Below are 25169 nucleotides of genomic sequence, written 5' to 3'. Positions count from 1 at the left end.
CATTTTTAGTGCAAGTTTAGTCCTCCTATTATTAGGTACAAAAACATCGGAAAATGTATAATATTTAGACTGTGTGTTGCATAATAGGAGAAAGCATTTTAAATTATTAGTTTTCAATAATTTAATTCCCTTACTAAAATGGTAACCCAGGCTCCGGCCAAACTTTCCCCTGCAGCCGTACAAAGCTGTTTTGGGCCGACCTGGCAACCCGCGGCTCTGGCCGTAGCGCTGAAAAACTTGTTGTTGTCTGGGAAAATGGCGTCAAACGTAGAGGCCCCGGAGCGCTGGTACCTCGCCCTCCTCGGCTTCGCCGAACATTTTCGAACCTCCAGTCCACCCAAAATCCGCCTCTGCGTGCACTGTCTACAGGCCGTGTTTCAGTTCAAGCCCCCGCAGAGGATCGAGGCCCGGACGCACCTCCAGCTGGGCTCGGTGCTCTACCATCACACCAAGAACAGCGAGCTGGCCCGCAGCCACCTAGAGAAAGCGGTGAGGGGCGTTCGATGTGGGAAAGAGCGGGGACGCGGCGGAGGAGCGGGCGGCGTGTAGGCCGCGGGCAGTGGGAGCCCCGTCCGGCGGAAGCGTTTTTAAAATGCCGTTCGCTCAACCAGGTTGCGTTAATAAAGGGGCTCAAATGCGTGTTTTATATGCGTGTTGCCGTTTAAAACCCTCGCTTCAGCCACTTTACGGCCACTATCTGCTCTCTCCCAAATAAGCTGCTGTTGAAACACCGATGTCCAAAAAAAAAATGCTAGCTGAACACCTCTTTTTCTTCTTTTTTTGTTGCAGTGGTTTATATCTCAACAACTTCCTCAATTCGAAGATGTCAAATTTGAAGCTGCGAGTATTCTGTCGGAACTGTTCTGCCAACAGGTAAGGCAAACTGAGACTTAGGAGAATGTTTATCAGGGTAGCAGAAATGAGAGAGAGAACCGAGTCGGTTCTCTACTTTCCGCAGACATTAACGCGTCCTTCTTAATGTATGGGTTTTTTTCCCTGAAAGCTCGCAGAGGGATTATAAGCTGCTAACTGCTTGTGTTTTGTGATTATATTGTCAGAATTTGGTGGACTCTGCAAAGCCTCTGCTGCGTAAAGCTATCCAGATATCCCAGCAAACGCCATACTGGCACTGCAGACTGCTGTTCCAGTTAGCGGTACGTATTTCTTTAATGGTTTCAGCCTTTTCTTAACATCGATCACAGATTTTGTTGCTGATCTCTGTCCAACCTTTTTTTTTTTTTTTCTAAATAGCTGACATGTTGATACAGATGTTAGCCTGTTCTGATTTATCTCTAAGAACTGTAACAATGTACTCTCCCCTCCCATTTTAATATGAATAGACAATTGAGTTGTGTTTAAATTAATGTGTTTTTATTATGGCTGGGAGTTTAATGCATTAATACCAGTTCAATAAGTAGCAATAAAATCACTTGTTTCTAAAAACAACCCCAAAAATATTGGTTGTATCTTTCTCAGTCGCCTCATTTCTGGCGCACTGACCCTCCAGTCCAGTAGGCGACAGTAATGTACTTTAACGTTTGTTTGCCAAAACAGCGATATTCTCCAAATATGCCGGAAGGTAACAAACTATCTCACTTTACGTCACAAAATTAAAAAAATCAACATTTATTGTATTATTTACATTTATTGTAAATGTAAAAGAGCCTTGAGCAACTTTAGGGATTTGCTAAATAATTATTTACATTAGCGCCAGACGCAGCATCACAGTGGGTAGGTCAAAGGTCAACACAGTGGGTGATACACACGTCTGCAGTTACTCAGGTTTTTAAAACAAAGACAACATAGTTACTCAGTTGACCTTTTTAAACCGCGTTTAGCATCTTTTATTACCATCAACCGTTTGTCATTGCTCCAGAGTGGGAAGACTGTGAGATCTCCGAAAGGTTGCTAACATTTTCCTACCCAGCATGTCCCATAACAGAATAAAATCGTACTCTTCGAACAGTAAAATGGAGAAACTTTGCTTTAATATGTTAAGCGTCCTATTATCTGCTGACTTCTATCTCCCCGTTGTGGCAGCCTGAAGGAGCTTGCAATGAAAATACCTTTTTCTCTCTAGAGGATTCTTACCTCTATGTTCTTCTTCTAACAACATTAAGAACCTCACAGATACTGAAACTAGCTGGCTCATCTTTACGAAGCAGCAACTTCCTCAACAAAGAGTTTAGTTGTCTGTGTGACCTGTTAGCATTTCTGTAGGACTGAAACTATTCCTCTAATGATTCACGTAACTCGATTACCAAGATTTCCTGAGGCTTCGTTAAATCGGGTTTATTCAGCGAGCCGTGATCCGGCCGGGTGGGTTTTTCTGTTGCACGTCGCTCTCACTTCTGCTAATGACAGCATGGATGCATCCTTTGCTACTAATGTTCAAGTGTACACGAAAGCCGTGCTATGTTATTTCATTTTAAGCAATAAAATGTTCATTTTCTGCATGTATTTCTGGTACTTGACGTGTATATAATATAATATAAGCTTAAGTAGTTAAATGAAATATCTGCAAATTGTGGCAGTTTTTTGTTTTTTGTTTTTTTTTAATCCAGTTACTTGATTAACTCTCAGGATAATTGATAGAATACTCTTACTAAAATAAGCCTTAACTTCAGCCCTACACTTATGTTTTGGTTCATTCATGTATTGAAGAAGATTTTATTCATTTATCTATTTTTGTATTTGACCCACACCACTCGTTGTCCTTTGAAACTTAACAACCTGCACAGAGCTCCACTAACACTCCCTGTTTAAAAAGGTGCTGCCACTAAATGCCCGAGACACGCCGACCCGTCCGATCCGACGGAAAATCGCGGCGTATGAGGTCGCAGCGCTGAGTTCGGGTGGAAGTGAACGGGGCGTTTGCATAGTTGCCGACTAAGATAGTCCCCTGGTCTGCCTTGGTCGGAGCCACGCAGCGACTTGGTGGGAAAGTCATGAGTCAGACAGGAAGAGGGACACTTTTTGCAAAGTAAAACGCATCCGCTTTGGGGAAAATACAAAATAAAATCTCTGAACCGCGATAAAATATCTAAACGGCATGCTATTTCTGGCCAGGTCCGTCCCCATATAGGTCGTCTGCACACACCTCAGCATTGCTGTACCCCGATCCCCAAGCTGGACGACGAACGGCGGATTGTCGGAAGTGGAAAATAGAAGTGTTTTTGTGTACAAACCCATGGTAGGGGCGTAGCCTGGTCAGCCAGACGGGCTTACGTGTATACAGTGCGTATAAGTCTGGAAAGGAGCAGCTAGAGTCTGATTTCAAAGGCAGGACTCACAGGGTCAGCGTCATCAGGTTAGAACCAATCGGGTAACTACAGATGTTACTCAAAGCGACATGCTCTCGTTTTTTGAATTTGTAGCCGGTGAAACATGTCATGCTATTGAGCAAACTCTCCAGTGAACAATTGTTTGCTGCTTTTTGTCTAAAAAAATAAAAATAAGATACATGTTGCACTTTCATAATCTTCCAAGGCACCGAGCAACACAAATCTCCGTATGTATCTTGACTGTTATGGTAGCAGAAAGCGCTGCTGCATTGTGGGTAATTCAGCCGCTGAAAGTGACGTATCATAAAGTCCCGCGCTGTGATTGGCCCGGTCTGTTTTGAGCCGGAGGGAATGGAGCCTTACCAGACTGGCCTACGCTCCGTGTAATTCAGTCTGGCCGGCCAGGCTAGCAGGAGCGTAGATGTGCTGTAAACAGATGAGACTGTTTAACGGTCATGTTCTTTGAGCTTGGTTCGAGTAGCTAACTGCAGCATAGCCTTTACCGCCTAGTTTATGCTGGCAGACCTTCTGGTACACATGATCTCGCGGGTCCATAGGAGGCTTTAGGCAGCCAGTAGGTCAGGGGAAAAAAATCTGTATGGATCTGTCGGATCGGATGGTTTAAGTCTTCCTGTGCGTGTGCCAGGTGATCCCCAGACAGACAGACGACTCATCTTTTTTTTCCTCATGTCTACTCCACAGTGGAGACCAGGATGTTTGCAAACTCTGGAACCCGTCTTCAAATTGTACCATTTTTAGTGAAACGTGCACCGTTATGTTGCACACAAGCAGTCGTTTCGGTTTTAAGCAAAAAGCGTTTCCGTGCAAACAGGACCTACGTTTGGAGAACAGAATTTTTTATTTTTTTTTATGCTGCAGTTACATTGCGGTTGTTAGAAAGTTAGAAGATGTTTTTTTTATTTGCCGTTGCCTGTTTCTGGATGATAAAATTTATCCTTTCTCTTTCAGCAACTCCACACTCTGGAGAAGGACTTGGTGTCAGCCTGTGACCTTCTGGGTGTTGGTGCCGAGTATGCCCGAGTTGTGGGTTCAGAATATACCAGGTAAAGCTCTCTGATGGCTGTAGACTGCGCGGTTAAAGCTGTACCTGCTCGACAGGGAAGAAGATGGCATTATTATGGGATGCCCAAATCGAAATGATAATTTTCTCAGCTTGACGGCGCGTAACTCTTCAGTCTACATCCGACTGATGTGATCCGCTTCAGCTGAAGTCGTTGTGCCTTGGCTGTTGCACAGTAGATGATTAAAAGATGGAAACTTTTTCAAGAGGTTTTAAGGACTTATTTTTATTGTATGTGAAATTAATGCCATTAAACCTGGTATAGTTCTAAGAATAAATGTTCAGAGACAGTAAAATATATTTAAATCTGAACATCTTGTAGTAAATAGACCATATGTAGTTTTAAAACCGGAAAGGAGCGATCAACATATATGTGCAATGAAGCTACCACTTTTTTTCATCATCGTTATTTATGAGCAAATTTTCACTGTAAGCTGTATATTTAATTGATTTTAAATCTATGGAAATTACAAACTTCTTGTTTTCTTATCAAATAAGCTTTGTACGGTGCTTTAAATGTTTGATATTCTAATTTCTGCCAATAATTATTATTTTAAAAAAGTATTTATTTTGTGTGTGTGTTATAATTTAATGGGGAAAAATCTGACTTAATTTTACTTTTTTATTTTTTAGGGCTTTGTTTCTTCTTAGTAAAGGAATGGTAAGTTTTCCATTTCTCTTTGTGCTGTTTCTTTTCTGTGCTGGGTTTTATTATTAGTATTATTACTATTGGTCTTATTTACGTCTTCCACAAGGAAGTGTATTTTACAGTGTTACATGTGTTTTTTTTGTTTTTGCATTTTTGTTTGGACCTGAAACTGATCTCCAACCTTGCAGCTGCTGCTGATGGAGAGGAAGCTCGGTGAGGTGCATCCTCTTCTCACACTGTGCGGAACCATAGTCGAAAACTGGCAGGGAAACCCCATCCAGAAGGAGTCGCTGAGAGTCTTCTTCCTAGTACTACAAGTAACACACTACCTGGATGCTGGACAGGTAGGAGATGTACCCTGGAGTGATCAGGATCACAAAAGCTGTTGGTCAGCAGCGGTGTTTTCCACATTTCTGGAGCTTTATGAAGATAAGTGTGGAAATTGACACGAGCGCTTGCATTGCGTTAACTGTCTCAGGTAAAAAGCGTGAAGCCATGTCTGAAGCAGCTGCAGCAGTGTATTCAGACCATCTCTACACTCCAAGACGACGAGATCCTTCCCACCAACCCGGCTGACCTCTTCCACTGGCTGCCCAAGGAGCACATGTGTGTTCTCGTATATTTGGTAATGCTGATTTCTTCAATCATTTTGGAGCCTGGCTTTTTTACGGCCTGCTTTCTCTATGTGACTGACGCAAAACAACAGTTCATTAACAAACCTCATAACTCAGAACCATTCAGCCCCGCAGTGTTTAAGGTACGCAGGGAATACCCAGCAGTATTTGAACTGAGCCAAAATAATAAGTTCCCTGTGGTTACGCTTTAGAGAGGCAACCTCATAGCAGACAGTTGTTCAGATGCATGACGTAGCATGTCGTATTTTGATATTAACACGAGACAGAAGAGCATTGGAGGATAGGCGGGACTGATGCCTTCCTGGTTTAAAACAAGAGAGCAAAACGTAGAGAGGCATTATATAACAATAGAACATTAAACGTGAATTGCGCTTTTAAGTTAAATACTATTTATTTTCTTTCCCATACATGCCCTTACAATATCCCGACATGTAAAATGAGTTATCCTCTAATTACCACGGTTGCCTCTAAAGGCCCCATTAGTCGGTTTATGAGAGAGTAATTCGGGCCGGATCCTCTGGGTGTGCGCGTTGGTGTGATGTTCTGCTCGTTTGTTCAAACTGTTCAAACTGTTGTTCAAATGTTACTTTGTTGAGAGTCTCCGTGAAAACTGAGGCATCAGGGAGAGAACACTGCGACTGTTTTAGAAGATGGACCACAGAAGACCAGCAACAAGCGCATCTTAGACCTCACCACAAGTAAAAAAAAAAAATGTCTAGTGCGATGAAAAGGGAAAAATTGGAGTCTGATCGGCGACGGATCAAAACCAGAGTCAATATCGAGATAGTTTTCAAGAAATGGAGGGAGTTCCGTTCTGCCCTGTCATGACTGCTTACTGCAGAGCTTTTCACCACCTCCATGCCAGCAGGAGCTCTTTGCAGCACTACTGCTGCTCACTGAATTAAATGCTGCTTTCTTGGAAAATTATGTAGGTTTGAATTTTTTTTTATTTATTTTTTACATCTATTCAAATTGCTCTAACTGCAGGTAGTTAGAAACTTCATAGTGGGATTTGTAGCCATGATGAGGCAGCTGCAGCTGTCTGTGAGACTGACTGCAGAAGAGGAAAGGGAATCACGGCTCCCTCAAGTAACTAGAGGAAGAATGGCGCTTTCACGTGAAGTCGCCAACAACAGAAGAAAGACGAGCTGTTTTTCTTTCACAAACCAACACTTTATTAAAAAAACACTCACAGGCAGATGTTTCTAGGCAGTTGAGAAGATGTCACAGGTAGGGCTGGGCGATAAATCGATGTAATCGATTAATTCGAATTTACAATTCTTTAAGATTTCATTTTTGGAAAATCTAGATTTTATTTTGCCAATACACTCATTGGGTTTCCATGAAGAGAACAGCATGTGATGCTGAATATATGTTTAGGCAAATGTATTGTCAAAATATTGTTAAGTAGAAACTTTTTTTTTTACCATAATACGAGGTACTTCATTTACTTATTTACTTCTTTTTTAACTTAGTTTGAAGTTCACAAGTGCAGTGAAAGCCTGTTCTTAGCTCAATGTGTAGTATACCACTAGCAGCAAATGTTTTGTTATATTTTCATTGTTTATAATGGCACGGCTGCCATCTTGTTTTTCACAGCTTGTTTTTAGTTGCACTTTGAATTCAGGTCAACTCCCTGACGAAATGCTTGACATAAAAAGCAAGGTTTTAAAATAATTTCGTCAATTTCTTTTTATGAAACAAAAAGGAGGAAATTTGGAATGGAAAATTTTGAGATTTATTTTTTAATCCATATCGCCCAGCCCTAGTCACAGGATAGTTTAATACGGCAGAAACGTGGCTTTCATCGCAGCTCTGGAGCTCCCTCTAAGGCCGCCCTGCAGGAACAGGCGCCTTACCGTTCACTAACTTCTGCTGCATCTTTGCCGGTGGCGCAGGAAGCTCCACTTCTTCTGCATCCGGGTCTGACTCCGGGTCAAAGATGTGCTGTTGCAGCCATTTTCACATCTATAAAGTGCCAGCGTAAACATTGAGTGGGTGGGGGTGCGGCCAGCTGCAGCTTATATGCATGAAACTGACAGAACTCTATAAAAACGGCTCATTCTGAAAGGAGCTCACAATAGGTGGAATCTCATCATCTCAGAGATGTTGTGCAGAAAATGTAACAAACAGGTTTTTGTGTTGCCCATAGACCTATCCTATCCTGGGTCACCTTTAAATACGTTTTATCTTCGTCACGGTTTCGAGCAGTTTTCAGTTGATCGGCTCCCGGTGAAAAATCCTGACTGGTGATGATGGGAATCAGCCGATCCGACCTCAAAGAAAACTGGAAAATGACAGCTTGCAAAAGCCCGCGTCGGTGCATCTCTGCCGGATCAATAAGCAATAGACGTGTAATCACGTTTTCACTGCTCAGTTTTTCTGCTCGCCACTAAATTATCCCCCAGTTTTTCCATTCGCTCTCTGCGCTAAATCAATTGTAAAGCTTTATGACCAAGAAGTCGTATTCTGCGCCTAACAAGCGGAGCGCGTAGTTTTGATGTCTGATTAGTTGCAGTGGAAAGCGTGAGGAACAGGCCGCGATCTCAGGAAGTTGGAAGTTGATCTCATGGAAGTTGTTTTTTTTTTTCTTTCTCCAGGTGACGGTCATGCACTCCATGCAGGCGGGCTACCTGGAAAAGGCCCAGAAGTACACGGACAAGGCTCTTATGCAACTGGAGAAACTGAAAAGTGAGTTGTAGCGTCTCGGCGCGGGCTCCGCTCCGTACGCCGCTCAGAAGTAACCAAACCCTGCTCCTTTTAACCCCTAAACTCTTCTCAGTGTTGGACTGCAGCCCCATCCTGTCTACCTTTCAAGTCATTCTGCTGGAGCACATCATCATGTGTCGACTGGTCACGGGCCACAAGGCCACGGCGTTACAGGAGGTACGTTGTCTCTGTTCCTGCGGCCACAGCTCCGCTTCACGCGCTTGAATACGCAAGCTCACGTTGAACATTGACACTCAGTGGGTTTAAAAAGGCTTCACCAAAAAAAAAATCAGAACTTCCCACCTTTAATGTGACTCCCGGCCCGCCCAACTCACCTTATAAACGCATTGAAATAGTGTAGGAGATGTTTAAAAATGGAGAATGTATAATAACGTGGTTATATAAGTATGCACACCTTCATATTATGGGGGTCGGTACTCGTCCTCGCGTCGTTTAAAGTCCCCCATGATCACCTCCAACCAAGTTTGGCCGCTGTAAGATTCTTGATGCTGGGCCTTCCTCCAGAATTAATGGACAGACGAGAAGGAAGGTAGTCATGAGGGCCTGCGTTGACACTGAGAGGGCAGCAGGAATGTCCGATAAGATCGAGGTAGATTATTTGTTTTTGTCCATTAATGTTGAGAAATGTCCAGTCCAGACATGCCGAGCTGATTGACTCCTACAAAAAAAAATAAAACTAAAACCCAACCACATTGTTTTAGTTGTTGTATTTGTTCCCTTAAGAGATTTCAGCGTGTTCTTTTTTTTTTTTTCCATGAGGTTGCACTGATGCGGTTCACATTAAAGGTGGAAAATGTTCTGAAGCTGTTCATCTCGGTCCCGTTTCTTTTCTTTCTTCATCACAGAATCTGCATTCTTGATGAAAGTTTGTGTCGTTCTGTTCAGATTTCACAGGTTTGTCAACTGTGCCAACAGTCCCCCAGGTTATTCAACAACCACGCTGCTCAACTACACACACTATTAGTGAGTATTTAGAAGCAAAGCCGTCTCTGTGTGGCTAATGTGTTTTAAAAGTGATTCAAGTCTGAAAGAGACCCGAGTCTCTGATACGTCTGTTGTCCTCATCATCCTCTGGTGCTTATCAGGCTTACAAGAGAAATCCTTCTTGCTGGAAAACAAAACAACTAATGCTGTTAAAACAATTGACTAGTTATTGAAGTTGTTGTTGGACTGTGGATAAAATTTGAATTAAAGACCTATAGCTGTTATAAAATATAATCACCTGCAAAGAAACAAAATCCCGTTTTTAAAGGTGTTAAGAGTATTAAAAGTACAGAATCAGTTAAATTTGCTAGAGCAAGGAAGTCTAGGTAATTTTATCAAATTAAGGGGAAATGTAAGTGCGGGGTTTTTAACAGGTTATAGACTTTAGAACGTCATTAACACGGTATCTTTGATAAACGTAGAGAATTGCATATTTTCAATTAAGTAACAAAGTTCCTACAGTCTAGAAATAAGGAATTTGATTTTATTATTTTATCGGAAACAATGTAATTGTATCTTTTAACACGAATTTCAGAAGAATTAAGGGCTTCCATATTGTTTTGTCCATTGAGTATGTCCTTTTATATTTAGTTTACCAACTAACTTGTTATCCTAGTTAGTGAACAGTTTAGAAATACAGATTCCCGTTATTGTCCCACATAGGGAAGGTTTGGGTGCATCAGCACCAAAGTGAAAGGTACATGGAACCATGCAAAGACTCAATAAGGAAAAGAAAATGTATATTAAAAAAAAAATAAGGAAGGCCAAAACACACAGGATGCCTCTGAATATTCACATGAGAGTTGACATGATGCTGGGAAGGCCAACAGCTTTTTTCCCCCAAAACTTTGTTGGAAGATCTATATTCAATTCAAGACAATTAAAATACAATTGACCAGAAGCCAGGGCGAATATTCACGTAAATTCATGAAGTTGATAGTGTTTTTATAGCTTTCTTATTACAGTCAGATGTTAACAATGCACTGTTGACTCCTTTTGAAACATCAGAAACGATGGAAAGTGTGAAACTTACATTTTTGAATATGGGATTTCCCTAAGAGTATTATTAAATGTTTAATATATAGTTTCTTTTTTTTTTAGCCTTTGATATCATGGGCTGGAAACAGTACATTGTCCCAAATGAAACAGAAATCAGTCAATCTTGAGTCTTATGAACCAGATTACTTCCTTCCAGCAGGTGGCAGTATTGCGACAGTGCCAGAACAGGTGCATCACCGGTCAGCCGCGTCTCTGTCAGCATGACCAAGCTGTTCTCTCTACAAGTCCATTGATGCCGAGTTAGTGTCGCAAACACACCGTCTAAAATTTAAAAAAATAAAATAAAAAAGATTTAAAACAGAAAAAGTCAGTGCTTAGTGGGAGCTGCTGGAACAAGCAGCTCACTCACACGGCGCTGGGAAATCATTTCAGGTTTTTAGTTTCTGAAATCTAACTCATGTATGAGACGGAGTCGCTGCTGTGGGACGTTTATGTCCAAATGGAGACCAGAATCCAAAATGAAAGGTAATATAATGCTAAATAATTACTGCAGTAAGTTACACGTGAGATCTGAACATTTTAGGACTATTTATCTCCATCACCTATGAAAAATGCCTGCATGCACAACGGCAGTGCACGGGTACAAACTGGTGGTATAGCAGATTGTGGTAGCAGTTATCCAAGGCTGACTTGATCTGGAATCGTTGCTGACAGAGATGACCGAGAAAGTCACACATCTTCAGGAATAAAGCATACACAACTTATACTGCTGTTTGTGTCTCCAGACCTTCCAAAGGCAAGATTTTAAAATAGTCGGCCCGTTTGCAAAGCCTGAGACACCCCCCGCGTGACGGCCAAAAATTATAGATAAAACAGTGTGTGGTGCCCGGTCAACAGCAGGCACAACACACCACACACGAACAGATTTCACTCGGGAACATTCGGGTATCACACAGGAAATCTGGTAAAACCTCTCAGGATCAAACGTGAGTTCAGAGCCAATAAACATGGACGACCAGGAAGAACCATGGTGGTTGTTTGTGGACTAATTTTAACAGAGAAAACATAAAAAGAAAAGGTGTTGGTTAAAGGAGTGGAGACAACGCGGACGGTGCTCGTTTGTTGTCAGGTTCAAACACCTAAGGGGTAGGGATAAGCAAAACACTCTGTGACCTTAGGAACACAGAGATAATACTAAGCAGTTCACAAAGTACATTTATACATAAGCACTCCAGATGGCTGAATACAGTTCATCACAGTTTCAGACATATTTAGAAAAACACTTATCGTCACATATTAACATATTTCTCTGCTTTCTGCAGGCTTTCTGCAACGATAAGAGAGAGAGTAAATCAATACACATACATGATAAATGAAATAGTAACCACTGGTCTATATATTCCAGCAAATATATGAATAACACAATAAACCTAATTAACAATAAACTAAAGTAAAGAGAGATCGGGCATATAAAATACACTGTAATAAAACCTTAAAACTTCTCAGTAGTAAAGAGTATATACATAATAAATGCAATGAACTTAGTAGATAATAGTAAAATAGTAAGATAGAAAATAGCAAAAATAGTAAATAATAAAAATTATTCTATTATTTGTCCACACACGCTAATATATCAGGGTAAGACATTCCAACATGTTGAATATCCCTGATTTGAAGTCGGAGCGGTGCCAACGCTCTACTGAGCAACACGCACGGCAGGAGTATCTCTTAAGATTATTTTTAAGGTATGTAGCCACATTATATGCTTATTAAAAAAAGACCAAAAACTGTTTGATCATGATAAAATAAAGTTACGTACACCAAGCCATCGTGATAATGTTCTGATGGTCCTTTTTGAGGTTAAACATAGCCCCACAACGGAAGCAAATATAAACTGATGTGCCGCCGTCTACCGTGATCAAAGACTTACCGTTATTAATTAAATAAACCAATCTACAGCGACCTTTAGAGTCTTCTAAAGGTCTTCTAAAGATCTTGGAGCTTTTTTCATTATTTTGCTGGCAGATGCTAATAGCCGTTAGCCGCTTCCTTGTTTTACCCCCTGCTGCGCATGCGCTGTACGTACTGCTGTTGTTATTCTAGATAAACATGAAAGGCTTTATTTATTATTAAATTGAGCAAAAAACAAAGCATAAAACACCAAAATAACAACTAATACACCAACAGGACGTGATAATCTTTCATAAAAAACTTTGTATGCAACCAGACTGAGCTACTCACATAGAAATAATAATAAAAAAAGTTAAATCACGTGGCTGCGCACCTTCAAGGCCCACCCCGATCGTCAGGGCCTGTCGGAAGGGGAACATCGGGCAAATTATCCTGCTGCGTGAACCAGGTTGGGTTAGGCTGGATTTTTTTAACTTTTATGTGTTTTTTTTAATCTCTTGTGTGATGCAAAAACAAAACCTTGATACACAGATTATCAGAATCTAGGGTAGAATAATCCACTCCATGTTTGACAAGTCCATGTATTGCAGAATCTGATATATAGCTGATCTCTCTGAAATAACCTTTTTTTAAAAAAAAAAAACGCTGCACAGCAAGCATTGTGTCGTTTCATTATTCTGTAACCTACACATCATAAACACACGGGTGAAGGTTTTGTACTCGCATGTCCAGACTTTTATTAAAATGTTGCCAACCTGGAAACTCGAGTGAAGAAAACCAGAGTCTTGCCTTGAAAAACTCTTTAGATTCCCAAAATAATGAAGCTACTATTCTCTCTCACCCCCAGGGTCTGTACTGCATCTCAGTGAACTGTATGGACAACGCAGAAGCACAGTTTACCACGGCACTGCGGGTAAGCTCACTGTCACTTCATTTCGTTTTTTTTTCTTTCTTTTTTTACATCGACGCGGCAGCGGTTGTGATCTGGTCCTTTCTGTGCTGCGGTCGGCCTGCACCGTCGTCACCACGTTGCCGTTTGTGTTGCAGCTCACCACTCACCAGGAGCTGTGGACGTACATCGTAACCAACCTGGCCAGTGTGTACATCAGGGAAGGAAACAGACACCAGGAGGTGAGGGGGGGAAAAATGATAGTTTTATGCTCTTAGATTGGAGCGTCTAAGTACGTTTGTGAAGCCTTCTGGTTCAGTTCAAATCCCTCGATGCCTAATGTTTTATTGCTGGTTTTTAGACCAGCCTAAGAAGCACATATACATGTCAGGTTCAGATGTTTGATATGATCTGAAAAACAGTTGCTTTTACCGTTTTATTCCACCAGGGGGCACCATTAAACTTTTTTTTTCCTGATCTCCTGTTCTACTTCCCACTCAGCATTCAGCTTACCAAACTTTAGTGAAGTCTATCCAGACTAACAGTGTTATTACCGCTAACAACAAAGCTGTAAAATGCATGAAAACTGAAGACATCTTCAGAATGAATAAAATAAAACGTAAAGTAAATTAATATACTCCTGTCTCTCTTTCTTTTCCAGCTGTACGGCCTCTTGGAGAGAATAAACCCCGATCATAACTTCCCAGTCAGGTAGAAGTTGTTGCACGCATTAAAAGCCCATGTCGTATAAAGCTTCTGTTCTCTACACACAAGTGAACTATTTCCCTTTGTTTCAACGCAGCTCTCACTGCCTCCGCGCCGCAGCCTTTTACATAAGGGGACTCCTGTCCTTCTTTCAGGGACGCTACAACGAGGCAAAGTACGGCAACTCCAAAAAACTAAAAACCCACAGAGAGATCTACGTCCCGCTGACACGGCGTCTTTGTGTCGTTGCAGGCGATTCCTGCGAGAAACTCTGAAAATGTCCAACGCCGAGGACCTGAACAGACTCACAGCGTGCTCTCTGGTTCTGCTGGGCCACATTTTCTACGTACTGGGCAACCACAGGGTAAGACCAACACTTAACAAACGTTGCTGATACACACTGAAGCTGCTTTGTTTTTGGTTTTTGTGTAAAAAACAACTGGACTGTGAATAAGGTTGGAGCACCAGGTCACCCAGACAGAACACTATGGTTTCCTGTTTTTTTCTCTTTTCTCTCTCTCTTAAAGTCCATTTAGTCCAATCATGTTCCCCTTAAACAGAAAACCAAACGTTTATTCTGGGCAGCCAGACCTAAAATAAAGTAATTAAACATTGCAAGCCCTTACTAATGATTAATGCTATATTTGTAAGTGAATAATAAGGTGCAGCTCCTCAGTTTTGACTGTGAAGGGAAAGACCAAAACCAAGCAGACGAGCTAAATCTTTTGGTGAAGATTGTAATGAATAATATCATTTGGTTATTTTAAACATTGGTGGTTGACGGATACTCCTCCAGGTACACATCCTCTCAGGTCTACAAGCTCCAACACTGGAGATGCACCAATCGGACATTTTAAAACCTTTTTCTATAGTTTTGACCTGCTAATCCCAGTTTCAGTTGCTTCTGATTTCCATGATGGACGACGATCCAGGAACGGTAGTCGGTATTAACGTCCTTGCTTTCCTGTTGTGAGCGGTAAAGATTATCTGCGTGATCTGAAGCTGGGTTTTACTAATGCGAACAAAGAGAGGATGGTAACGTTGACATTTTAATGTCTCCTCAACATCTCATATTAGCAATTAGCTCAGCTATCGTTACTCAAGATCTGTTTGTGCATTTCTTAAAAACGCTTTCGTTTCTGAGAGGGGCTGCCAACTTTTCCGTTTCTCCCACAATAAAGGCTGATGTTATCACTTTATCACACCTCACTGATAACTGAAAACAGCCACTCTTCAGACTTGCCTGTGCAAATTCTCAGCCATCAGTCAGGGCGACTACAGCAGGGTTAAATCGAAGGACCCCAGACCGTCGTTTCGGGGTGCCGGGTAAACCGCTCGCACCGGAGGAAGGGCAGGGCGGCTCGTTGATTCGCCTCTGACATGAACGCTGCTAGGAGGATAGACATCCATGCGCTATAAAAACCTAAAAACAGCAGCTCCCAAGCTCCAAGTTGCTCAACGAGAGGCTCAGAGTTAACAAAGTCTCCTGGAATACATGTGGAAAAGGTATTCATAAAAATTGAGCAAACGTCTGGTTGCCTTTAAGCCTGTTTACTTTTTCACTCAGTAACAGCATCCACACCGATGAAGGGCTGTTGTTGTCAGCCTTACTGACTTCACTGGTCATAAAAATACAGTTTTTAGGGTTTTTTTATGCAGTTGTTTCCTTTTCCCAGCCGATTTCTCTGTGCGTCTGTATGCAGGAGCCAATGAAATGCCCTGTTGCCTCTCCTCTCCCATGATTAACTCTAAGGACAGCAGTAAAGTCTCTCTCAAGTCTCTGGTTAGATCTGCTGGGGATTACATTTACTGCAGGAAAAAAGCAGTTTTTGACTCATTCAGGGTTTTATTTTTTGAGTCTCTGATAATTACCTTATAAATCTTTAATCTGGAGACAAAAAGAAATCAAATATTTGGCAAAAGATTCGTCTCTGAACTGTGCAGCGCTGGTTTTCCAGATCCACTTAAATGTGCCTATGGAAAAACCTTTAACATCACCCGTAATTTGATCAAACCGTTTTGAAATGAGATTTAAGTGTAAAAAGTTACTCCACAGGGTTGTGAAGCAGCTCTCGTTTTTACTGTAGGCTTGCAATCAAACGGGATTAAGTTCCAGTTGACCCAAATTACTAAAACTGTTCATTCGAGAGAGAGAGAGCGAGTGGAGAGAAAAAAAAAAAACTCCTGGAGGCAGTGGTCAGTTATCTAATGATCCTTTGAAAAAGACCCCTCCCCCTTAAAACATCCTTCTATTCCAGGCAATGAAATTTTAATTGCTCGAGGCCTTGGACACAATATGAATATATTAATACATCTAATAAATCATTCAGTATTTGCAGGCATCTTCTCGCTAAACATGATTACAAGCTCTTCCCCCAGTCGTGATTGTAGCAGCAGAGACTTAAATCTGTAAAAACGGGATACATTCAAAAGTATTATGTGTTTTGTTTTCTTGTTCAATATGTTCTTGGATGTTCTTTTTTGTTATAACCTGGAGCAATTTAAAGAAAAACTTTGATTTTTTATTTATTTATTTTTTTCCCCCCGTTAGGAAAGCAACAACATGGTTGTCCCCGCCATGCAGCTGGCCAGCAAGATCCCCGATATGTCCGTCCAGCTCTGGTCTTCAGCGCTGCTGAAAGGTACACGCTCCACTTTCCCCACGTTCTTCTGGAGCTTTTCCAGAGAGCGAGCACACGCCTCGCCCCGTTCAAAATAAAAATGCTCAAGACTCCGCTGTGTCGTGTCCGCAGACTTGAACAAGGCCCTCGGAAACAACATGGATGCCCACGAGGCGGCACAGATGCACCAGAATTTCTCCCAGCAGCTGCTGCAGGACCACATCGCCGCCTGCAGCCTCCCTGAGCATAACCTCATCAGTGTACGGAAAGCAGATTTGACTCATTCTTTCCATTCATAATCTTCAGTTGTCTCCCTTTTCGCTTGCCCCCCCCCCCTTCAGTAAAATCTGCGTATTTAGCTTGTAAATACGTGCCGGTACGGCTTTCCGCGCTTCTTCTTCGCGCTGCAGTTACACAATGTCTCTGTTTTGCAGTGGACGGACGGCCCCCCTCCTGTCCAGATCCAAGCCCAGAATGGTCCAACCACAAGCCTCGCCAGCCTGCTATGAGAAACCCCCCCCCCCCCGGATGCATGCGATTGTAGCTGGTAAATTACCACAAGCAGCAGTTTGATGCCTAAAAAAAACCTGCTTTCCACACCTCTGTAGCTGAAAAAGGATTTTTAAAACAAGTGACAGGTCGGACGTTCACTTTCTTTGCGTTTTGAAGATTACTTCCTGATTGTCTGCTATTAAATTTTTTTAAATTTTTTTTTTTTCTAAAGTTATCTAACAATAACACTCTGATGGCACGGACTCGGGGCACAAGATCCGGGTAGGACTGTCGGTTTAGGAGGAAGGACACATGGCAATGTATAAAAGGGTCTCATTGCCTCAGATCAAGGGATTTGAGTTTGCCAGGATTATTTTCTATTTCCATTTCTTGGAAACGATCCAGTTAGATATGGACAATAAAAAAATATGTAGAAGAAATTAATTTATTCATGTTGCTATTTTTGTAACTGTTGATAAATATTTTACATCTTGCCTTTTTTGTATGGATGCTGTTTCTCTCTCTCTCTCTCTCTGTCTCTCTCTCTTTCTCTCTCTCCCATGTGTGGAAGTTACTAATGCAACTCCCTGTACTATAGTTTTCCAGCTGGGTCGCTAACCATAGGTTTTTGATAATTTTTTTTCTTTTTGCACAACATCCGCGGTAGGAAATGTAGACCTGTAACTTATCTTCACGATCCATTCATTTGAAAAGTCTCATTGTCAAAACAAAATAAAATAGCTGCATTGGTTGTTTTGAGGCACACTTTATCGTGTTTTAAGAGATGCGTTCTAAATATTAGTAGAATTTATTATATTATCACTAATACCCTTAAAAAAAAAAGACACATTTCTCCTATGTGTTTAATTTCCACCATAGAATATTTCTGGTTCATGTTTTCCACAAATCATTTTTTTTTTTTTTTTTTTTTTTAGACATTGAAAAGAAGATTTATTTTACTCTAATTTGTCTGGATAGTCCTACTAAATGATCTTTTCACAGTATGTTTGTATAAAGTTGCCACTTGTCGAACCTTTTATTGTACAGTGACATTTTATAAATTCAATTTAGTAAAGTGTGATATGTATTATTTTAGCTACCCTATGTAGGTATCTCAATGCCTGGTATTTTAAGCACTGGTAAGAGGTGGACACACAGTTTCAGCTTTCAGTACTAGCCATATTTTATCCAATGCCTCTGTTTTTAATTCTTACATTGTTTTCAATATTTTTTCCAATAAAAATATAATTGAAATGTGTCAGTTTGATGATTGACCTTTTTCCTCTGGTGTCATGTTAATTTATTTTTTACTAGATTGCGCTCCCTTCGTTGTTTCAGGGCAGGGGTCTGCAACCTGTGGCTTTTTGGACCTTCCACAGTGGCTCTAAATAACTTTGGCTACAAATTATATTTTTACTATGGTATTTAAGTGTAATAATGATAGTAAATGCATGTTTTAGCATGTTTTTTCTTGGAATAATTGCTTTTAATTTTCACAACAGAATGATGCTAAAAGTGCCAGTAATTTTTAATTTTAAATCCATATTTTTTTTTTTTTATGTTAGAAATGAAACACCATTATCCACAAAGATCAACATCCCATTCATCCTCCTTTTTTTTTTTTTATCCTCAAAATGTACCTAAAAGGGTGTTTCTTTAACGATAACATATTTCCTACAGTAGGTCTTTATCAAAAATTATAACGTCTTTTTTCAGAAGGCATTGCAACATTTTGCGGCTCTGAACAAGTTTAATTCAAGTGGACTGTAGGCAAAATGGCTCTTTGGACTGTAAAGGTTTCAGGCTCCTGTTTTAGGGGATTCCATTTTAGGTACTGGTACATGGTACCAGATTCTTTTATGTCCTGTAAGGCAAGCTGAAAATGCGACGTCACAAGTTTGTTGGTTCCTGTTTGGTTAGTGGGTGGCGTCATGAAAGCAACTGTTACAAAAGTTATATTAAAAAAAAAAGCAGCTTTTTTTAATTTTATTTTTATCTCACAGCAGCAACTTGGCTATTTCGAGCGGTAAGGAAAATGGGAACACCGAAAGAAAAATAGGGGCTCTTTTTACCACTATTGTTGAACCACAGCATGTCCAGAGCATGATGCCACCATCTAGTTTCTCCTTAGGTATGGTGTCATCAAGGAAGTGTGTAGTATTCAATCACCCCCCCCCCCAATTTTTTTTTTTGGTTTTATCCAGCCAGGGCACCTTCTTCCACATGTAAACTTAAAACATCAATTATTTTGCCTCTCTTCTTGCCACCAGCCCATAAAGCCAAGGTTTGTTGAGTGCAAATCTGACAGATTCTTCAACCAAAGCTAAAGATCTCTGAACCTTTTGAAGGGGAACCAAAGGCCTCCTGACTGCCTTCCTCATGAATGCCTGCCTGTAAGCTCAGGCGGGTCGCTATGTCTCGGCAGGACTGCAGCTGAGGCGTCCTCGTCCCATTTCAGATGATGGACTGAACAGCATTCTGTGAGACAGTCAGAGATTGGCTCCTTGTATAACCCAGTCCTACATGAAACTGACGACTTTGTCCCTGACCTGTCTGGTCTGTTCCCTGGTAACGCTGCTTGTGAAATCAAAGAAAATATCTTTTGCCACATTCAGTAGATGGAGGTTCTAACCTGCTCTTTCAGCTTATAGTGAAAAAGCAAAATGGATTACAGGTGCGATCTTACAAATTAACTTTGCTGCCTCATTAAAAAGCTGCACGTGTCCAGTCAATATGATTGGCTGCGCACATCTCCAACGCTCGCCGACTTCCAGACCTCTTTGATAATGAAGAGTTGGGCTGAGTAGGTAATGGTGGAAAAGTGGCTTTAGAAGACAAAAAAGAAAAGACGAGAACAAGGAGCATATAGCCAAAAGTGTGTTTGTGTTTTTAAATTGACCAAGTCAAAGTGCAAATCTTTTTGAGTATCTGTGGCAAATCTTGAAATTTGCTCTTAACAGGTGCTCCCTAACCCTGACCCTATTCAGTCAGGCTGAGGTTGACCTATTTGCAAAGAGGAGCGGGCAAAAATATCAACCTTTACGTGTGCAAAGCAGGTTGACATACCCTCCAAAGACTTACAGCCGTAAATGTAAAGTGCTGACTCAGGGGTGAAGTGCTGAATACAAATGCAGTGCATACTCTAGATTTCTGTGAGGGAAAAAAATAAAACCATTTATCATGTTTAATCCATTTAGCAGTTTTTATATATATATATTTTTATATATATATATATATATATATATATATATATATATATATATATATATATATATATATAATACAATACAAAAGCACTTGGCACATTTGTCCATCACTGCAACTAGTTAGAACAGACTGACATTTGCAATATTTACAGTTTAAGGCAGGTGTGTCCAAACTTTTCGGTGCATGGGCCAAAATTGTCAAGTCAAAGGAACTTGAGGGCCGAAACATTTTTAAAACTTGTTGTAATAAGCCAGTTTTCATGACTGAATTCAAAGCAGATTTTAATGCACCAAAGTCTGAATAATTAAATATCATTGGACAGATGTTACTCTGAAATTAAAGAGAATGTCAAAAGTGTGTTCATTAAAAGATGAATACTTGCTTGCAGTACGTAACATTTTCAATTGTAGGATTTTAACTTTCCGGTAATTTTGCCCTAAAAACTAAAATCTTTCATCTGCATCAGCCACCTGGACCAAATCTTTCTTGAAATGCAGTTGGGGGGCCACACAAAATAAGTACAGGGGCCACAAATGGCCCATGGGCCGCACTTTGGGCATGCATGGTTTAAGGGGTGTGAATACTTTTGCATGGAACTGGATCTCAGAACGTTATCTGAAAATGGGATCGTTATACAGCCAGATGCCTGCCTCGCATTTATACCTTTGGTTTTTAGCTCCCATCATACAGAATGAGGTCTGAAAACCTAGTATGTACCATCTGCATCATATTACAGGCCCATAAGCAAATACAACTTTTAAACTCTTATGAAGAGGATAAACATGGATTTTTTTTCTATGCACCCAGTGATGTCTAAATGTGAACATATTTATATATATATAAAAAAAGGCGTGAACTGGATTGACTGAGTTCTTGTTAAAATGCAATAAAGAGGCGTTACATTTTCATGGGCTACCTGTTGTCTGGGACGGATTATTCTGTGTGAATTTTTAAATCCACTGACAGATCCAAGGGAGCCCGTAAACCACCACAGCTGAACACATTTCATTTAATGCATCTAAGACGCACATTATAAGCGGACATCTTCGTAATATTCATCAAACTCCAAAGTGAAAGTATTCGCAAACATGCATTTAGTTCCACTCCTTGGTCACTTCCGCGATGTGGGTCCAGAACACATCTTTTCTCCTTCCATCGCAGCACTTATTATTTCCGAGGTGTGTATGAACGCAGCATGACGCCGCCTGTGGTGGCTCATTACATTATCTGGCAACCGGAGTGGCAGCGGACAGAAGAGAGGGGATCCCCGGGATTTTTTTACGCCAAAGCCAGCTAAATACTGACGCCAAACAAGTGAAAACCGCGGGGGAACTCGACCCGGCTCCTCCTAGATACTCCGTAAGTTCGCCAAACTTTATTTCGCTGTCCTGTAATCTTATCCGAGATCAAAATTTCCAATTAAAACGTGACGATGACGGAAGTTTTTTTTTTCCCCTCTCCCTCTCTGTCGGCGTTAGCTTGGCTAACGCAAGTTAAGCTAGCTAGCATAGCTCGAGCTCAGCTAACGCGCAAGGTAACAGTGTGTGTGTGTGTGTTCATGTGTGTGTGTGTATGTGTGTGGAGCCCCAGCGACACACACATACACCTACCCCAGCCCGGGCTGCCAGCAGCAAAGCCTCAAAAGTGGAGCAAAAAATAAAACAAACTTTTCCCCATCAAACTTGTCCCCTCCCGCACCGGCACCGGTGCCCGACGACCCCCCCCGCCCGTCGCCGCGTTTGCTATTTTAAAGCCACAAACCATTCGGCCCCGAATGACATTTTCTCCGCGTAATTAACGCTCAATTATTCGTGAACACGTCCAGGGACTGTTTGTGCAGACCGGAGAATTAGCGTTAGCGGGCTAACTTAGCTAGCACGTTAGCTCGTCGCGTAACCAGCCCGCGGCTCTCCGAGACGGGGTCGCTTTCATTGTCTCTTTTCGTGTATCGCTATTCGTGGGAGGGGGGGGCACCCAGACTAAATTGTATGATATGTAACATCGCGTCTTAAAGGGGCACGGGGCGCCTGGTTTTCCAGCTAGTAACGCGTCTAAAACACCGAGAACCATTGTGGGCTGGTAGCTAGATTTATGTAGCCACTGGGTTTTTTTTTCTCTCTCTCTCTCTCTTTAGCCGGACAGATGGACAGGTTGTGGTTGGGAAGCCAAGTTAACGTTAGCATCCGATAGCTTGTTGTTGTTGATCGGGTTCAGTCGGACGCAGGCGGTCGCTCTCCTCGGGTTAAGTAGCGTCCCTTAAGTTTAGAAACAGCATTACTATTGTGGTCAGCGGGGTATTTATAGGTCAGCAGCTCCTTTTAGGTAGAGATGTGTGCACTTGTGCCTTCGGAACCCACCGAGCCCGTAACTTTTGTCAGATTAGCTCGAGCGTGAAGAGACTTTATGGAGGCATAATGGTGGACGATTGTGCCTTGGTCGATGCGTGTCTGTCTGTGTGTCTGTCTGTCCACGGCAGCTCAGTAGCGATCACCCACGCTCCAGTAGGTGTTTAGTGAGACATCGAAACGTCCACTTCTTGTTTTACTAGAGGAGCGACGTTTGCGTAGCAGGAGGATGCAAATTCAAGACTTGCTGTCAAGTTTAAAGACATTTTTTTTTTTTGAAGTTGCAGCACTGTTAGGTGTTGAGGTCAGCGGGTTTTTTTTTTTGTGTGTGTGTGTGGAAGCATTAATACCAGTGGAGACATGCCTGGTAATAAACATCGTTATTGTCATTATATAATCGTCACTCAGTGTTTTTTTTTTCTTTCTTTTTGTTAGATTGCTTTAACCAGTCACCTGATTTCTAGTTGATTTTAAGCCGTAGATCCCTACCTGCTCTTTAAGAGGTTATGTGGTATTTTCTATTTTTTTATGTCTGACTTTTCGTAAGAGGGGCAGTAGACTGATTATCGTTTTCTCTTCTGAGCAAGCGTCCTCTATTTAGATCAGGCAGACAGTTGGCACCCTTGGCTGGTGAAAGAGGACATGTGTCGCTTTGCATTTTATGATGTGCCTTGGAGTTGCCCAAGGAGGGGTGCCTCTTATAAAAAAAAAAAGGAGGGGGGGGGGTAAAAAACTCCCATTAGAGTGATGCAGCTAGACAGGCATGACTTGTGATCCTTATGTTATTCATCACGATTAAAAGTTAAACCTACAGGTTTTATATTGTTGACTGATCATTATTTGTCAATTTATTTCCCTGGTTATCCAGCTCATTGTTATTGTTTGCCTTATAAGAGGCCCTATAAAGTATTCACACCCATTGGACTTTTTCATGTTGCAGCCAGAATCTTTGGCGTCTTTGTATGTGACAGAGAAACATTAAAAATAGCAAGTCACTGAAGTGGATATGATTTATTTTTTATGTTTAGCAAAATAATGAAAAATGTGGCATGTGTTTGTATTTCCCACTTTTTACTCGGATTCTCCTTAATAAAATCCAGTGGAATCAGTTGCCTTCAGAAGTCGGCCTGTGTTGTTTAATCTGTGTATAAATACAGAAGAAGAGGAGCAACAACAGTAAAATCATTGTTGAAGGCCATAAGAAGTCCCATTTAGAGTTTGCCGCTCCTCCCACATGGCTTGTGGCAACGATGTGGAAGATGACCAGCTTCAAAACACTAAAACATAGAACTACATATCACCATGAATGCTCTATCCCCCACTGTGAAGCACGGTGGTGGCACTGCGGTGCTGTGGGGATGCTCTTGAGCTCAAACAAGGCAGCAGGTCAAAGTTGATGACAAGAGGGATGGAGCTTACTACAGGGCAGTCCTGGAGGAAAACCTGTTTAGAGACAGAGGCGCAGGTTCACCTTCCAGTGGGACAGAAACCCTAAATGTCCAATCAGAGCTGCAAGCAAAGGATTTAAGTCAGAGGTGGCCGATTATTTTACCCAAGGGCCACAGATGCATCTGTCACTATGGTTCAAGGCCAACCACTGGTTGGACCATTTTCTAAGTATAAATGCTGGCCAAAGTTTTTAAGGAATACTTTGACCACACACTGAATGTCCCATCGGGGGTGGGGACATGCTGGATATCCACACTGATATGGCATAGGTAATGTGTTGAGGTCAAAAGGATGCAAACAGAGGCCTAAATCCAAGCCACAGTGAAAATGAAACTAAAACTAGTCCAATCGCAGCAACTCAAAATGGTACTGAGAGTCTGAGATGCATCCTGGCGGTGTTGGATGGAGCTAAACATGATATCCCAGAGAGGAAATGGCTCTACAGACCATCACTGACCCACCACCATGCTGAACGATGCTGCAGGCAGCATAACGTTCACCACAGCTTCTCTAGAGTCTTTCACATCAGTCACATGAGCTCAGAGAGAACCTGCGAAAAGAACTGGGAGTCAGTCCAGAACCTGCCAAGTCTGGTGTTCTCTGGCAAAGGCCTATTGACCTCTGCGGTGCCAGACAGTGACCACAGGGCCTACTGGAGGACTCTAGTGGTTTGATCAGAGACGTTCACATCCACGCGAGATCACTTTAATAGGGCTCTGGCAGTTCTTATCCCGACCCTCCTTGCACTAAAGTGCAGATCCGGGTCCTGCTGATGGGTTAACAGCCTCCAACGGTCCTGTCCAGCTCTCCTAGAGAATCTGTCTGTCTCCTGGAGTCTCCTCCATGCTCTCCAGACTGTGCTGGGAGTCACAGCAAACCTTCTGACAAAGGCGGGTGTTAATGTGCCATCCTGGTGGAGTTGGACTGTCTGTGCAACCTCTGTAGGGTCCAGGCATGGCCTCATGCTACCAGTAGTGACGCTAGCCCTGGCCAGATGCTAAACTACTGAAAAGCAGTAAGAAATAAAAAAAAATAAAAAGATGTCTGTGGCCTCCACCTGCAAAACCGTTCCTGTTTTTGGACTCTGCTCATTGTTGCCCTGTTATTAATTTTATTAACACCAAAACAGCCGACACCGATTAACAACAGAACTGACCGGATCAATATTACAGATGTTAAACTGACTTG

General features: G+C 41.7%; 2 protein-coding genes across 3 annotated transcripts in view; both read left to right on the top strand.

Annotated features, from left to right (window-relative positions):
* Nucleotides 1–221: 221 nt before the first annotated feature.
* On the top strand, nt 222–18238 carry mau2 (MAU2 sister chromatid cohesion factor). The gene is made up of 18 exons (XM_012871665.3): nt 222–489; nt 790–873; nt 1059–1154; nt 4254–4348; nt 4999–5026; nt 5203–5358; nt 5493–5639; nt 8250–8340; nt 8432–8535; nt 9265–9342; nt 13121–13186; nt 13321–13404; nt 13824–13873; nt 13965–14042; nt 14120–14231; nt 16419–16509; nt 16621–16748; nt 16923–18238. The coding sequence occupies exons 1-18, from the start codon at nt 256–258 to the stop codon at nt 16995–16997; spliced, it is 1797 nt and encodes a 598-aa protein (XP_012727119.1). The 5' UTR covers nt 222–255; the 3' UTR covers nt 16998–18238.
* Nucleotides 18239–21375: 3137 nt separating this feature from the next.
* The window catches only part of gatad2ab (GATA zinc finger domain containing 2Ab), a 39128-nt gene continuing 35334 nt past the window's right edge, over nt 21376–25169 (top strand). Inside the window, exon 1 of one of the 2 annotated variants that reach the window (XM_036141374.1) lies at nt 21376–21546. The gene's annotated coding sequence lies outside the window, so the exon portion shown is untranslated. The remainder of the gene's footprint in view (nt 21547–25169) is intronic. The other variant, XM_012871650.3, reaches the window with a different exon arrangement.

Source organism: Fundulus heteroclitus, chromosome 9 (assembly GCF_011125445.2).
Source record: "Fundulus heteroclitus isolate FHET01 chromosome 9, MU-UCD_Fhet_4.1, whole genome shotgun sequence".
Lineage (NCBI taxonomy): Eukaryota > Metazoa > Chordata > Actinopteri > Cyprinodontiformes > Fundulidae > Fundulus > Fundulus heteroclitus.
Note: the sequence above shows the minus strand (reverse complement) of the source record. Positions and strands in the feature narration are given on the sequence as shown.

Coding starts and splice junctions, on each gene's coding strand:
- mau2 (XM_012871665.3), top strand. CDS start 256: ATGGCGTCAAACGTAGAGGCCCCGGAGCGCTGGTACCTCGCCCTCCTC. Junction 8,536..9,264: donor AGGCCACGGCGTTACAGGAG/GTACGTTGTCTC, acceptor CGTTCTGTTCAG/ATTTCACAGGTTTGTCAACT. Junction 14,043..14,119: donor GGACGCTACAACGAGGCAAA/GTACGGCAACTC, acceptor GTGTCGTTGCAG/GCGATTCCTGCGAGAAACTC.